The 17,428-nt window shown below is 38.4% G+C and overlaps 1 protein-coding gene across 3 annotated transcripts in view; it reads left to right on the top strand.

Moving 5' to 3' along the window:
• The window catches only part of plekhm1 (pleckstrin homology domain containing, family M (with RUN domain) member 1), a 58,082-nt gene that overhangs the window by 21,223 nt on the left and 19,431 nt on the right, over nucleotides 1-17,428 (top strand). For all 3 annotated transcript variants that reach the window (XM_048614809.1, XM_048614810.1, XM_048614811.1), the window contains exons 5-10: nucleotides 3,598-4,117; nucleotides 5,511-5,736; nucleotides 7,206-8,132; nucleotides 11,082-11,227; nucleotides 13,020-13,213; nucleotides 14,677-14,740. In XM_048614809.1, the coding sequence (XP_048470766.1) occupies nucleotides 3,598-4,117; nucleotides 5,511-5,736; nucleotides 7,206-8,132; nucleotides 11,082-11,227; nucleotides 13,020-13,213; nucleotides 14,677-14,740 (2,077 nt within the window). The remainder of the gene's footprint in view (nucleotides 1-3,597; nucleotides 4,118-5,510; nucleotides 5,737-7,205; nucleotides 8,133-11,081; nucleotides 11,228-13,019; nucleotides 13,214-14,676; nucleotides 14,741-17,428) is intronic.

Genomic DNA, 17,428 nt, shown 5'->3' with positions numbered 1-17,428 from the left:
TAGATATATAAATAGTTAAACAAAAATAAAAAGAAGAGTGGAACAGATTGAAGACCAACAGGGGGATTTATGAATCAAGGTAAGAGGCGTGATTGACATACGAAATGTGCACCTTGTATCTGTCTTTACTAAAGAAGAAAATGCTACAAAAGTCTTTGTGAAAGATGAGCTTGTTGAGAAACTGGATGGGTTGAAAAATTACCTGTACTTAAATTTGAGTAGTTATTAGGACAGATCCGATGCAGATAAGAATGTTGAGGGAAGTAAGAGTGAGACTTAAGGGGTCCTGTCCAGAATCTATCTTTCTTCCTCAAAGGAATGATCCCTGGGGATTGAAAACTTGTAAATGTTATACACTTGTTTTAAAAGGAGTGCAAGGATAATCCATAGCATGACAACTTTCAGACTTTGATATAAAGAGCAAATAAAATTCATGCCATAGAAATAGTTACAACACTCGGGGTGTACCTCCACCACATTGACTTCAAGAAGGCAGTTGAGCACACCTTCTCAAGGGTAAATAGGGATGGACAAGAAATCCTGCCCAGCCAGTAATACCCACAAGCTGTGAATGATGAATTAAAAAAAACACATGCCAGGCAATGATCATCGGCAAAAAAATTAATTTAATTACCACTCCCTACATTCAACAGCGGTATCTTTACATATTAACAGTGCATGTTTTATAAATGTAACATCTACATATATTGTGTCTTTCATTACCACAGGTCTTTGCACTCAATAGAAAGTACCTTTGGAGTGTAGTCACTGCCATAATATAGGAAATACAGTAGCCAGTATGCACATAGCCAACTCCTACAAGCAGAAATGTGATGCTGACCAGATAATTTGTTTTTGCATGTATTGAATTGGGGATTGCCATTAGGAAGAAGAGCAGGGAGAACCGAAAGACAGGTATCTTCAGCAGTGCCTCAATTGGTCAATACTGTACTAGATATTCATCCTAGGTTAGGAGCTTGACGTGTGATATGGAGCTCAAACCTATCACTTTTTTCAATGCAGAGGTGAAAGGCTGCAAGCAAGCCACTAGCCGATGCTGTTGAAATCTAGAAAACGAGTCCAACCAGAGCTAGTACCTTCAGGGGAGAAAAATGGTTTAAAAATATTGATGTAAACAAGGCAAAATGCCGTGTCTTACATTTACATTTCTATTTCTTTATGACAGCTGTTTGAAATTTAGAAATTATTACAACTAAAATCAATTTACTGCAAAGAACATCAAACATGATGACGGTGGATGAACTGTGGGAAAAAGTTAAACTTCTAACATTATTGCCTGATGAGGCATGCTGTACATGACAAAAGTACAGATTGGTGAAGACCAGCTGAAACTGTTCCTCTCTGACCTGATGCAACTTAACACCACAACCACCATTGATGTTTGAGAATGTCCTCTTTGAATCCCATAGATGATTGACTAAGTTCTGAGTGATGATATTGCCAGGAAACATACCATGTTGTACTCCATCTCTGTTTAACTGTGATGTCAGAATCAGTTAGGAATCTGTCCAGCTCTCATGAAAATATGCAGCAAAACAGAACTCTCTGTCACCGGCAGCTTATTTCAAAAGGCGAATGAGTCTTTGAAATGACTCCCTCCCCAGCCCTTGTTCTAACATTTGCTTTAATTTCATGCTTGTGTAATGGATATACAGGTTTTCTAGTCCTTTCTGATTTATTTAAGTCTCATAACCTATCCATATGGACCTATTTTTAATCATTTTCAGTATTTTAAAGCTAGTCTGCAAGATACAAGTAAAACCATCCAGTTGACAAAGGTGCTTTAAATTAAACTAAATCCGTCTAGTGGCTCCTATTTAAGGCTTTTCTTGATTCACGACCTCTCATGATAAGAGGCCCATCACTATTCCATACGCGACCTACCACGGTATAAGGACAGTAGGTTTTGTTTTGTATCTGTTTGTATTTTGTATATTTTATATCCTTATGTTCTTTTATTGTGAATCATGTAGTTATACTTCTGATTTAACAAGTTTAAATTCACAATCGTACATGGTGTGCGCATAGTTGGCCATAGTTCTATTCTGGTGTGTGATGCTAAGTTTTTAATTATGTTCGTATCATTTGGCCGTCACGAATCATTTCCTCAGCACGTGGATCTGTTTTTAATCCATTCCTTTTATTAATGTACGATTCGAATGCCAACAGATCTCCCTCGTCTGTAAATTTGTGGAGTTATTCAAGTGCATTCTTTGAAATCACTGACAAAAGATTATGAAAAGCAACAACTGTAACACTGGTAATAAAATCATAGTACTGCAAACAGTGAAAATCTGAAATAGAAACAGAAAATCCCAAGTCCAGCAACATGTGTGGGGAAAGATTTGGGGGTTGTCCTAACACAATTGAATGGTTAATTTTAAGTGTTGGTCTGTTGTTAATATATTGCCATTAATGCTGAAACAGATCAGAAAAATGCTGCAGAAAAATTGTTTCCTTTGGAAATAAGTTAGTAATATTTGAAGATATTATGTGAGATATTCCTACCCATTGTTCTTTCTCACCTTTGGTGAATAGAATTTAAACTACAGAGCTGAGAGAAATTTACCAGTGTTTTAGTTCAGTAAGAGCACCAGTTATTGTTTAAACTGTCAACTGATATAATCCGTATAATTTAAGCACACACTTTCAAGAAGTGTATTCACATCCTTACCTGACACTGTTCTTGCTTACACTCTGCTAGTAACCCAGACTGAACCACTGAAATTAGTAACAAAGTTCTGCCTATTTTAAATTCCTATTAAATTTTGCTTGCCTGTCCACCAAAACTCTATCTTATTAAGAAACCTATTGCATGACCCATTGTCTAAAACTTTTTGATAATCCAGGCACACAGTGCAAATGAACTGCCCACATCACACTACCTACAACACAGTAACTTGCTCAAAAACGTTCCAATACGTTGGTGAAGTATAACATTTTCTGGAACGCTTGTTAGAAGTCTCTATTCTCTTCGCAATCCAAGTGCAATTACATAATCTTTTCCTTGAACCCTTTTCAGAATTTGTCCAAAACAGAAATCAAACTTGTGAACTTATAACTTTTCAATTCTGCCTTGTTGCCTTTTGTTTAAACACTGGCATTACATGGGTTTCTTTCAAGTACATGAAAGCAATTCCAAAGCCAAGCAATCTATTAAATATATAAGCAGCAGTCTTGAAATGCAGGTTTTGGGATTGTATTAAAATGTAGTTTCCCACTAAGCTGCATGAGTTAGGATATTGAAGGATGAGCTACAATAAGCCAGTTAACCCTTTTCTCTTTTGATTTTCAGAACACAAGTTTTTGTATGGTATCTGAAATAATTTTAGGAGATCTTGCCCTTTTGAGTTCTTTTGTTCTGTTCTGTCCTTTTGTTTATTTTCCTTAGTTTTGGTTTGTACTGAATAATTTAGGTGAGACCTTCTAAGAGTGTTAATTACTGATCTGTGTTCAGCATTTCGTGTCTTTAGTTAATAACTGGAGATTTTGCAGGTTTGCTTCGATCTGTTTGTATGGATCCCTTTGGTCTCTTACTCTAAGTAGTTTGCTGATAATTATTCTGTTTATTTAAAGGATGCCAGATGAACTCAGCAGAGGAGACCAAACACTAGTTTTCACAGAGCACAACTTTGACATTTCTGTGATCCAGTTGGAGTTGCCCTCAAAGCCTCCAGAAGAGATTGTTTTAACTAATGCTCAGTCAGATGAACACGTGGCAAACTTGCATACATGTGACGGGGAGGCGAACCCAAGGACAACAGAAAGCCATTCACAAGTTGAATCCTCACCGCCATTCTGTATCCGTGCTTCAACTTTGCAGTGTCCAGTATCTGCTGATGAAAGTGATACCAAGACCACCCCTGCACTTGCTGATGAGGTGCTAAACACTGGTCATGCTGAAGAATTGTCCCATACGAACGTTACAAGAAATTCACAATCTATAGTATGTCAAGACCAGCAAGTAAAATATGACCAAAATTACACGGAAGCAGCAGAACAGGTTTCTGTTGTGGGAGAAATAACTTGTGGCACAGATGAAGTGGACAAATTGGGCATGCTCGGCAGTCAGTTGACTGAACCAGGAGATAATCATGTGAGTTTTTTTTTTGTTGAATGCTGCAATTTGGCCTTTGTCAAATTTCACAACAAATATATCCTGCTGTGAGCGAAAATAATTTTACTCCTTCAGGAACCTCTCTTATTGATTGCTTTGCAGTATTCCAGCTATGCAGTTGGACTACTAGGGTGTTACTGCATTACTTATGTGCATTAAATGGAATGATTTCCCAAAAGGGATAAATATAAGCACACATAAAGAGACTGGGTATTAGGGATTTTTAGTGAGTAACTCTGTGATTTGGAGTAGAGAGATTGAAATGACACCAATACAAAAAAAAACAGGAGAGGGTATTTCATCTCTTCCCTGTGCCTATACTGCACTAAAGGTGGCATTAATTGAGCAGGCTCCTACAACAACTTGAGATACATCAATTTTTCTGGTGACAGTGAATGTGTGCATGGGAGTGGAGAAATGGAGAAAAGAAAAGGAGAAATTGTCATCAAATGAATCTTCTCTATACCTAAAATACTAAAGATTTTTGCTGTTAATTTCTGAGTACATCTTATAGTTGCTGTTTGTAACTTTCTCTAATTCCTGTCTTAAAACATAGTGTTTAGATAGCATTCTGCTGCACTTGAAATGGGTCTAGATCACTTTGTTATTTTTTTTCAAAATTAATTCTTCCATCAAAATGGTTGGGCTCCATTTGGATGATTTCTGGGTCATTTGGTTGCCCCATTTGAATAAGTAGCCAGAGAAGCCTCAATGTCATTGATATTTTCACCAAACTTAACAAATCTCTTTTGATTTTTTTTCTGTATCAGAGTTTCGTAAGATTTTTAGACTGTGGGACTATAAATGTAAAGAGCCAAACTATTTATAAGCACTTCCTGCATTAAATATTTTGGCCCTTGAATGAGATGATGAATGAGCTGGCAAGTAATGATTTATGTTCGTATTCCTTCGCAATTCTATTTTTCCCTGGCTTCTACAGATCAGACAAATTTGCAAGTAATTCTTATTGAATACTTCTATTGGGTACAAGGTGGTGAGGGAGGATCTTATACTTGGGCAAGATTCAATGTTGAAGATGCTCAAGTACTTGGCATGTGTACAAATTTGAGCATATTTGAGCTCAATGAAGCTGCACAAAAAGGGAAACTTATTTAGTTTCTTTGAAAATATTTTATTTTTAAAATTTGCAACAGTGTTTTTGTTAACATTGTTTGAATACATTTTTAAATGTATTTTTCTAATCAACTGCATTGATGGGTTTGTGATTAGAACTTTGTACTTCGTTTTAATGCATTCTGAACCCTTTGATATGGTGTCACTTCCAGTGTCTGTTTTGTATTAAAATAAATGCTGGACTTATGCTACATACATGTCACTCGATTCGTTGTAAACATGAATCTCCTTGCTTCAGAAACGAAGTAGCTGGATATCAGACGATGACATCTGCAAACCATCTCCGAGAAGAGTGCTCTCAAAAAGCATAAGGGAAAGTTCGTCTGAATGTTCAGTAAGCTCAAGACCTGTGAATGGAAGTAGCGGCCAGCTGAACACACACGCTCAGTCAGTGTCCAATTTCTCTCAGTGTAAACACAGTCAGGGGGATTCATCTTTTAAAGTGACTCATCGCCGAAAGGCAGGTAGGTTGGTTTGGGGTGGGGGTGGGGTGTACTGCCTCTAAATACTGCAGGATATGAAATTTTTTTTAATATAATCACTTCCCAATCCAATCACTCCTATTGTTATGTACACAGCTACAATTTGGAATTGTACTAAATAACCTTAGAGGGTTTTGTTATGAAATGATTTAAAGCAGGGAGCTCCAAAAGAGATACAACATTAGTTTTTCTTTGCATTAACCAATAGGTATTAAATATGGATGGAGACCTTGGTGATTTGAACTGTTGAATAACCATAATATCTGATTAAACAGTCGTGGAACATTTTACTGCAAATCTCCTAGTTTCAAGATCCTGGCAGTTGTTAGAAGTAGTGCCATTGTGATGAAGCAGATTTCCTAAAACACTAGTGGTTTCCACTGTTTCTCTAGATGTTTAGCAAGGCAGTCGGGTACTGAAAATTCTCTTTCAATGCAGAGGCATTTTAGTCCGCATGGTAATTTTTGATTGAAGTTCAGAAGGTCACATACCCCGCACCCAAACATAAGGGCAAGGCCTGTTGACTCTTGTTCGTTGACATACTCATACTTGTGCAAGAGTAATCAGGAGAGGTTTGCTAGACAGAACAAGAAAAAATGCTTGTAACATGAGGTACCAGCTACCCTGACGGTGAAATCTGGCCCCATAATAACATGAGAGTTTACATGTTTGTTTCATAAAATAGTGAGCAATAGAATGTTAATATATCGTTAAAATTATTCTTTGTATTTAACATAAAGTAAACTGTTTGCTTACACCTGTGAATTGTTTCAGTTTGTCAGTTAGAAGGTGAGAGATGATGCTTGGTGATAGGTCTGATGTTTTATGCACTAGCTAGGTAAATTCTTAAATTCTTCATTGTAAAGATTCACTCCTGATTGTAGGGAGACAGTTTCTGTACAAGATTGGTCTAATCAATTGAGTCTAGCACATAATCTGAAAAGTTATAAACAAACTGCACTGGTTGAAACATGGGACATCTGGCAGAGTCAGCCTGCTGCTGCTTCAATAGTAATGTGAAGTCTTTTACATGGATAAGCACTTGATTTTACAACTCATCTGATAGGCACTTTGACAGGGCAGCTGTCCATAAAAACTACGCTGATGCGTCAGCCTGAGTTATGCATTTGAGACCCTGGAGTGGGACTGGAACATACAGCTTTCTGATTCAGACAAGAATGCTATCACAGATCTAGGGCTGATTTATACTGCATTATGATTCTTTAAGTGTCAGCCGCCCTGTAACACCTCAACTGTGTGCCAACATTGAATGTAAATCTTGTAATACAACATGTAGTTAATTAATCCACTAGGCCATCGGAGAAGTTGGAATTGATTATTCTAGCTCCAAATGTAGTACCATAATGCTACAGGATGTTTGTTAATAGATTTGGCAACATGACAGTATTTTATTTTGTACTTCATTTTTTGGAATTATTGTCTTTAAACAGGTATTTCAAACCCATTTCGAGGACTTCTGAAATTGGGTAACTTAGAGAGGCGAGGCCATGTTGGCATTTGGAAGGAGTATTACTGTGAGTTATCACCATTTGAGTTCCGACTGTACCAAAATGATGATGACCGCAATTGCTATGACAATTGCTCTTTATTAAGATGTGAATCAGTGGGACCTGCCCATACAGATGGGAGGTTTGAGTTGGTTCTTGCTGGCAAAAGATTGTGTCTGCGCGCACCCTCCCAAGATGAAGCTGAAGACTGGATTGACCGGATTCGGGAAGCTTTAATGAAGTGCCGGCCTCATCAAACTCCAAAACAAGAAGCAAAGTATACAGACAATTCAGTGAGTGAGATATCACACAACATGTCTACACCATATACTCCTCAATCTGTTGAACAGCCAAACTGTGAGAAAGAAAATGGCTTCCAGCAAGTGTTTAACTGGAGTTCTCAGGCAGAGCCTCAATTGGATGCAATTAAAGAATCTGTACTTTATCAGTTAACAGAAAAATCATGGATGCCATATATTTTTTCTTTGTCACTGGAAGCATTAAAATGTTTCCAGTTCCAGGACCAGCAGAAAATTCTATGCGACAGCTATAGAATTGAGACATTTAAAGACATTATACCTGATACAGCACTTGGTAGCCCGGCTTACTTTAAATTAATCACTTCCAAAATCACTCTGAGGCTTCGAGCGGAAAGTGCAGCAGAGGCAAAATCATGGCGGGAACTAATTCGTGCAGTTCTTTCATCTTTTTGGGAAGCAGAAGAAGATGCCTTGGCAGCAAATGTGACCATTGAGAAGAATGAGCGAAGACTTAGGGAGCTTGGCTTGGGTGAGCACATCAATCTGTTGCAGTGTCTAACTGTTGTTCCCGTGGAGAAAGGGCTGGACGCACAAGAGTTTCGATGTGCAGGTATGATATTGTTGACCTCTAGTTTAAATCTAAATTCTCAAAGGGTCTGGATGGCTGACAAGATTAGACATACTCCTTTTACCTCCAGGACCAAGGTTCCAAACGACACAATCTGAATGTAAAGTCTCCTCTGTTTACTAACCTTAAGCGTCCCATGGAAACAGATTTGGTCAGTTTCCATCCAATTTACACAATATTGATAATCGAGGACAATTGTATTCAATCTCACTTAGGTTGAGTGATCATATGGAAAATGAATTAAATGTCTGGCATTTTAATGAGTGCTTGTCAACCCCTGTTAATAGAGACATGTGACTGATTAATGATGTGTTCTATTTCTTAACATTAACATCCCATATTGATAAGAACAAAATATTTTAGAAAAATGCAATTGGTATCCAATGATATTGGTTAGTATCAGTTAAAGATACCTCGAATGATATGAGAAGTAGGAAAAAAATCTATTATATTACTGTTCAAGATAAGCCTGCAGAAATGCTGATGTTTATTGTTGTAAATTTATACAAATTATTCTATGAAGGTTTTAGTCAAGTTTTGTTTTGTAACCTCTTATTACAGAGAGCGGTTGGTGAGTTAAACCAACTTAGCTTTTGAGCAAGGTTGATACCTTGTGACAAACACTGGGTTCATTCTTGCTGTGAAATTACAACTACTCTGCAGAGCAATGAGGTTATTTTAAACCCCTTTTGTGGAGAGTCCTCTAAGTAGGAACAGATGCTCATGCTATTAAATGGAACTGGATTAGGAAACTGTGAAACATCAACCTGTTTACTCGTATTTCATTAATGCAGTCAGTGTAGTATTAAATCATTTAGTAACCTATAGTCTATACATCAGAAAACAGACTTGATCATATTTGCTGTAAACAAAAGGCTTTCAATTTTCAGAAATTTGGGGTTATCTGTGAACAAGTTTGCAATTGGGGAATCTGACACACATTTTGTAATTCCACGTGGTTTTATCACTGTTTCTGACCTATTTAACTGACATAAGGAAGGAAGCTATTATAACTGAACAGTCAGATCATAAAAAGCAGATTAAAATTCCCTATCTATAATGTTATAGATGCTTTAATGACTTTTAACTTTTAAAAATCACATTAGAATGGAAATGTTATCAAAAGACTGATCAGATACTATTTTAAAAAGGAGATAAATAGGCACAGTATCCCACAAATATCCCCATCCTCAATGATGGGGATGCTCAGCATATCAGTGTACAAGACAAGACTGAAGTATTTGCAGCAATCTTCAGCCAGAAATGCCAAGTGGATAATCCATCGCAGCCTCCTCCAGAGGCCCCCAGCATCACGAATACCAGTCTTCAGCCGATTTGATTCACTCCACCTATTATCAAGAATTGGTTAGAGGCACTGGATACTGCAAAGGCTGACAACATTTTGGCAACAGTACTGAAGACTTGTGCTCCAGAGCTTGCCACACTCCTAGCCAAGCTGTTGCATTACAGCTTCAGCACTGGCATCTACCCCGCAATATGAAAAATTTTCCAGGTATGTTCTCTACACAAAATGCAGGATAAATCCAACCTAGCAAATTAGCACTCCTTCAGTCTACTCTTGTTCATCAATAAAGGGATAGAAAGTGTCATCAACAGTGCTATCAAGCATTACCTTCTCACTGACACCCAATTTGGGTTCCACCAGGGCCACTTGGCTCCTGACCTCTTTACTCTTTGGTTCAAGCATGGACAAAAGAACTGATTTCCAGAAGTAGTGAGAGTCATTACCCATAATATCAAGGCAGCATTGATTGTGTGTGGCGTCAAGGAGCCTGAGCATAACCACACAATGCACTTTTATTTTCTGCAAAAACTTTTAATGTGGCACTTTATTAATTGTCATCTTGAAATCCAAATACAGGACATCTACAGCCTCCCCTTTATCCACCGCATTTGTTATTCCTTCAAAGAACTCCAATAAATTGTTTAAATGTGATTTCCTTTTCACAAACCCAAATTGACTTGGGCTTTCCTAGGTACATAGCTATAATCTTATTGATTTATGACCGATGTCAAGCTAACTGCCAATAGTTTCTTGTTTTCCGCCTCCCTGAATAGAGGAGTTATATTGAGTACCTTCCAGTCTGATGAAATCGTTAAGGAATTGACAGAATTTTGGAAAATTAAGTGTCTCATCCATTAACTCAGAATAGCATGCTTTTAAATAATATTGCTACAAAAAACACACACAACCGTTTGCCTAGTTAAATTGATGCATACTTGCCAATTTTTTCTGTACATTTAAAATGTTTGAAATATATTAAAACATTGTTATTAGAGTTTTTGAATTCAGGAAAACAACAATTTTTAGAGCCTTCTGAAAGGTCTGTGGTCATTAGAGCAGTTAATTTGATGTTGGTACTGACTTCCAGGGCAATATTTCTAAACTTGCATACCATACTGGAGTTGTGTGGATTGTAATTTGTGCTTAAAACTGTTTGATCTTTTATACTAGTTTTAAGAAAATCACACTTAAAAAGACAAGCACAGCACACAATATTTAAACATCTTGTTAAAAAGGAATGTGAAAACGTTTTCTTTTTCCACTATTCTTCACTATTTTGCACAAATGGTCATAAATTGATTTATCGAATAAGAAGAAAAAATGCAGAAGATATACTTGAATATCAGATCAGATCGGAAGCAGCAGATCGATTCTAAGGGAGTCATTGAAATGCCATCTAATTAAGTTAGTGTGTCAAATTGGATGGTCACTGTTAAGAACAGACATTCCTGTTCACTTGAATTCCCTGTGCTCAGGTCATTAAACATTCTCCAGACATGGCAACAGGAGAATTTGTTCTTGTGTTTCTGTTGCAATATAGAATCATGAATTGTGTCCTGTCTTGACGGAGTTATTCTCAATGGGCAAAATAGTCTTTATTTTTTACTCTGTCTTTTATTTTGAAGGATGTCGTCAACAAATTGGGTTTTCTTTTGGAAAAGCCAAGCTTTGTGCTTTTTCCAGCCTTTACTACTGTGAGATGTGTCATCAGGATACATTAATAATTATCCCTTCTAGAATGATCCATAACTGGGACCTGGTGAAAAAAGGGGTGAGTAAACTGTTCTGTGTTTGATGTTGTTTCACTCTAGTTTGTTATAATGCACCTCTCCCATCTCCAAATATAGGAGGGGGACTTTCTTTGTCTGTCTCCAGTAAAGGGTGAAATGTGTATTGCATGGTGACAATACCTGCCTCCCCAAGAAGCATCAGTATAGGACCCATTTGTATTTTCACATGAACCTATACTAAAGAGTGTTGATTGGCCATTGTAAAATGTGCTTTAAATTGACATTGCACCACGATGAGCTTTGGAAAATTTGTTGATATGTGTGATGTTGGGTGTTTTCAACAGCTTAAAAAACATAAGAACTAGGAGCAGGAGCAGGAGTAGGCCGTCTGGCCCTTCGAGCCTGCTCCGCCATTCAGTAAGATCATGGCTGATCTTTTCGTGGACTCAGATCCACTTACCCGCATTCTCGCCGTAACCCTTAATTCCTTTATTGTTCAAAAAAATCTACCTTTTCTTTAAAAACGTTTACTGAAGTAGCGTCAACTACTTCACTGGGCAAGGAATTCCATAGATTAACAACCCTCTCAATTGAGAAATTCCTTCTCAATTCAGTCCTAAATCTGCTCCCTCTAATCTTGAGGCTATGCCCTCTCGTCCTAGCTTCACCTGCCAGTGGAAACATCCTCTCTACTTCTATCTTATCTATTCCCTTCATAATTTTATATGTTTCTATAAGATCCCCCCTCAATCTTCTGAATTCCAATGAATATAGTCCCAATCAACTCAGTCTCTCTTCATAAGCCAACCCCCTCAACTCCGGAATCAACCTAATGAACCTCCTTTGCACCCCCTCCAGTGCCAATACATCCTATCTCAAGTAAGGAGACCAAAACTGCACACAGTATTCCAGGTGTGGCCTCACCAGCACCTTGTACAGCTGCAACATAACCTCTCTGCTTTTAATTTCAATCCCTTTAGCAATGAAGGACAAAATTCCATTTGCCTTCCTAATTACTTGTTGTACCTGCAGACCTACCTTCTGTGATTCATGCACAAGGACACCCAGGTCCCTCTGCATAGCAGCATGCTGCAACTTTTTACCATTCAAGTAATAAGCCTTTTTACTATTACTCCTACCAAAATGTATGACTTCACATTTATTTACATTGTATTCCATCTGCCAGACCTTGTAAAGGGGAAGGGTATTTATTTTTCTCAGCTGAGAAAAGAACTGGGGTTGCCAAGATGGTGTTTTTTTTATATGTGGTTTCCCTGATGATGAAGTAGTGAGCTACATTGTACAAGCTATTTAAAAGTTTGGTGGATTGGAACTGTACCTGTTCAACAGTTCTGATATAATGTGATAGTTCCGTTCTCATGTGATCTTGCATTATAAGAAAATCGCACAATAGCCGCACCTTTTAAACTAATAGGGCCGGAATTGCATTATAGCCAATACAGGTAAGGAAAGTTCACGTTCTACAAATCGCGGTCTAAATTCTTCAATCACGTGAAGTCCAATTTGCATTGAAGAAACACACATTCTAGCAGAACCGACTATACTTAGAAATTGATTTTCTTTTTCATTTCCTCACACATCTTTGGAAATTATAAAACTTTTGTGATGGACAGTCACGTCATTCCATACTATAAATAGGAAACCTCACTAGAATTATTAAAATTACTTGGAATTTCATTATAACAATGGTGTAGCACAAAATCTCTAAAAGCCACAGATATCATTAAAGAAAATGCTGATTTTTGAATACAAAGTAATAAGTTAAGTGTCTGTCACTACTCATGTTAAAATTTTCTTTTTTTCTTAAAAAAGGTTTCCAATGTGGCTGCAAAATTCCTGCAACAAATTCAAAATGAGCCATTCATTGATATTAATCTGATAAATGCAAGTCTGTACCAGTATATTGAGCAGATGGCCCAGGCCCGCAAGAGCAGAAAGCGTTTGAAGCTATTGGAAGATTATCTTCTCACATGTCGGAGTGGTGCAGTCCAGGAATTATACAGAAAGTGAGGATCGGTGCTTTTAGTTTTAATCACTAGTCGCATGGTGTTATGTTAAATAAAGTCTGATTTTTGCCCAGTAATGCACTTTGAAATTTTTGCAACCAAAAGAAATGTATTCAGTTGTTATTTATGTTTAAGCATGAAATAGCTTGAATTTTATAGATTTGATATGTTTGGTCAATCTGTTTTGATGCTACCTTGGATAATTTCTGATGCTGAAACAAGATTGTAGGTTTGCAGTTGATTATTTTTGAGTGCAATTACTACTATTATCTAAAGTTGAATGTAAGTTTCTATAAATTCAGCTCAGTTCAAGTAACTTACATTTATGTTAACTTGCAATAAACGTTTATTTCGGGTAGTACTGAAGAGCAATACGTTGTCAGAGACGCCATCTTTCAAATGAAATGTTACATCTGATTTAATTGATGCAAAGTTTCCCTTTGCACAGTTGGAAAAACCGTAGATCCAGCGAGCTATCAAATTATCTATCCTTCAATCAAAATTTCAAGTACAGACCCTCTGGTTATTAGTACATTGATGTTTGTGCAAACCTGGAGCATTCATATTAGTTCAAGTTATTTTTACCGTTTTGCTCCATAGACCTTTCACATACTTGCAGAGGTACAGGAAATCACTGACGTCAACTTCTGCATTTCTGTGTTAATTACCCATGCACCAATACCAGAAATTGCTCTCAGTTTCACAATTTTAACAACTGAGCACTGACAGTTTCACAGTCATTATACAGACATTATAATTATATTCGAAGATAGTAGGAACTGCAGATGCTGGAGAATCTGAGATAACAAGGTGTAGAGCTGGATGAACACAGCAGGCCAAGCAGCATCAGAGGAGCAGGAAGGCTGATGTTTCGGGCCTAGACCCTTCTTCAGAAATGGGGGAGGGGAAGGAGGTTCTGAAATAAATAGGGAGAGAGGGGGAGGCAGATAGAAGATGGATTGAGGAGAAGATAGGTGGAGAGGAGACAGACAGGTCAAAGAGGCAGGGATGGAGCCAGTAAAGGTGAGTGTAGGTGGGATAGGTGACCTGTCTGTCTCCCCTCCGCCTATCTTCTCCTCTATCCATCTTCTATCCGCCTCCCTCTCTCTCCCTATCTATTTCAGAACCTCCCTCCCCCCTCCCCCATTTCTGAAGAAGGGTCTAGGCCTGAAACGTCAGCCTTCCTGCTCCTCTGATGCTGTTTGCCCTGCTGCGTTCATCCAGCTCTACACCTTGTTATCTATTATAATTATATTAAATTGTTTGTTAAAATAATATGTGATTGAGCAGCATTTGCAGAACAATCATAAAATCTAACAGTAGATGTAATGGCTACATTAAAGGTGAAAAGCTTCAGCAATCTGCCTGGCTTTTCAGATACTCTGTTTTCTTCTTTAAAGTAGCCTCTGATGTTGCCTCTGTTACTTGTATGAAACAACCAACGCTTATTATCTCTGTTTCAGATTGGAGCAAAAGAAGTATCTCGTGGAGTCACCTGATCTGTACAGTGTTTCTGATCTTCAACAGGTGAGAGAGTCTGGCATCTAATTCCTTGTTTATCCTGTGCCATTGAGATGTGTAATTTTTTGTTTAGTATGATATTCATTTTTGTAAAGTAAAGCAAATTCATTCTTTCAATATGAATAAAGTATAGAACAATAGAATCCCTACAGTGTAGAAGGAGGCCATCCAGCCTATCGAGAATGCAGCGATCCTATCCCCTTTACCTCATATTTACTGTGGCTAACCCACCTACCCTGCACATCCCAAGACCATTGCCAATCCACCTAACCTCCACATCTTTGGACTGAGAGACAGAACCGGATCACCCAGTGAAAATCCACACAGACCCAGGGAGAACGTGCAAACTCCTCCCAGGCTGTCACCCGGTGGTGGAATTGATCCCGGGTTCCTGGTGTTCTGAGGCAGCAAAACTAACCATTGAGCCACCGTACAGCCCAGATTAGGTTTCACAACAGTACTCTGATCTTGTGCTTCATAGATATAGAACCTTTTACAATCAATTTTATGTTCTTCACTACTTTCCTCTCATACTCTATTTTCGTTTTGTTCAATCCCTTTGTTCTCCTTTGTTGAAATTTAAACTGCTCCCAATCAATCCTGCTGCTTTTCTTGGCCAATTCGTATGGCACTTCCTTAGATCTAATACTATTCCTAATTTCCTTTGCTAGCTATGGTCAGACCACTTTTCACCATTTTTGTTTGTGCCAGACAGGCAAGAACAATTTTTGCAGTTCCTCCATGCATTCTTTAAACATTTGCCATTGCTAATCCATCATCATCCCTTTAAGTAATGGTCCGAATTTATCAGAGCGCGCTCACACCTCATACCATTGTAGCTTACAAGATGATCAGAGGATTAGATAGGGTGGACAATGGGAGCCTTTTTCCTCGGATGGTGATGGCTAGCACGAGGGGACATAGCTTTAAATTGAGGGGTGATAGATATAGGACAGATGTCAGAGGTAGGTTCTTTACTCGGAGAGTAGTAAGGGCGTGGAATGCCCTGCCTGCAAAAATAGTAGACTCGCCAACTTTAAGGGCATTTAAATGGTCATTGGATAAACATATGGATGATAATGGAATAGTTTAGGTTAGATGGGCTTCAGATTGGTTTCACAGGTCGGCGCAACATCGAGGGCCGAAGGGCCTGTACTGCGCTGTAATGTTCTATGTTCTATTAAATATTATTTCATTCACAGTCAAGAATTTAGTATCATGTACAATGCTGATCTTGCTTAAAAAAAAGTCAGATTTAGCGTAATGTATAGTAAATCTGTGTGTGAAATTTTGTCAAAGATTATGATCAACTTTCTAAATGATTGATTGCAAGTTAATGCTGACTTTGGTTTGTCTCAGAGATAGCACTTTCACATCTAAATCAGAGATTTGAGAGTGCACATCCCATTTGTAAACTTAAGCATACAATTTAATTCAAAGCTTCCCTGTATCTCCAGAAGAGACATTAACCTTTGGCATGACTGAACATTTATTCATATTGCTATTCACCGGTGAGGGAGGTAGGAATATGCTGAGGGCAGCAGCAGTGGGATGCAGACAGTACCTTTTCTTGCAAGTGCAATCATTGACTTGGAACTGGTCGTGAGGGGGAATCAACCAACATTTAGCCAATAGGGTGATATTTTGGATTTACTCAGTCTCTAATTCGTTGATTTTTGCCATCATTAACTTCTCACTCCTAGTTCAATGGTCAGTGAAAGCCTCCAATTTGAACAGACCTCTTCAAGGGCTGTGGATGTATGTGTTTAAAACAAACAACTATGGGCAATAGAAATCTGAAACAAAAACAAATTCCTGGAGAAACTCAGCAGGTCTGCCAGCATCTGTGAAGAGAAAGCAGAAGTCGACGTTTCGGGTATAGTGACCATTCATCAGAACTAGTAATAGCTAGGAGAAAGTGGTAAAAATGCAGAAGATGGGGTGGGGATGGGAAGGTGGTAGAAAAGTGAGAGAGTAGGTGGGCACAGAACCCAGATGGTGAGAAAAATGTTTAAACCAACAAAAGAATGGATGTTCGTATTCTAGAAAAGCTGATAATGGGGACTATAAGAAGCTGAAAATGGATTGGCTGTGCTGGAAGCAATCCATGTGTTGACATGGTTTAGGTGTGGGGATGGGTAAAGCACATGGGAGAAGCTATTCAGGCTCTGAAATTATTGAACTTACTGTTCAGTCCTGAAGGCTACAGGTTCCCCAAGCAGAAAATGAGTTGCTGTTCTTCCAGCTTGCCATAGACCTCAATTGGAGCACTGCAGCAGGCCCAAGACAGAAATATTAACCAGGGAGCATGGTGCTGTGTTGAAGTGGCAGGCAACTGGAAGCTTGGAGCCATTTCTGTGGACACATAGGTGTTCTGTAAAACAGCCACGCAGTATGTGTTTCATCTCCCCAGTAATGGAGACCAAATTGTGAGCAGCGAATATAGTAGATTAGGTTGAATGAAGTGCAAATAAATTGCTGCTTCACCTGGAAGGTGAGTCTGGAACCTTGGATAGTGAGGAGGGAGGAAGTAAACGGGCAGGTATTTACACCTTATGAGATTGCAAAGGAAAGTGCCATAGGGCGGAAAGTGCCGTAGGGCTGCAAGTGGACCATTGTGTCCCAGACGGAATTGTCCCTGCAGTATATTGACAAGGGAGGGGAGAAGAACGCGTGTCTGGTATGGCATTCTAC

This window comes from Rhincodon typus, chromosome 30 (assembly GCF_021869965.1).
Source record: "Rhincodon typus isolate 14 chromosome 30, sRhiTyp1.1, whole genome shotgun sequence".
NCBI lineage: Eukaryota > Metazoa > Chordata > Chondrichthyes > Orectolobiformes > Rhincodontidae > Rhincodon > Rhincodon typus.
This window is presented reverse-complemented; position numbering and strand designations above follow the sequence as displayed.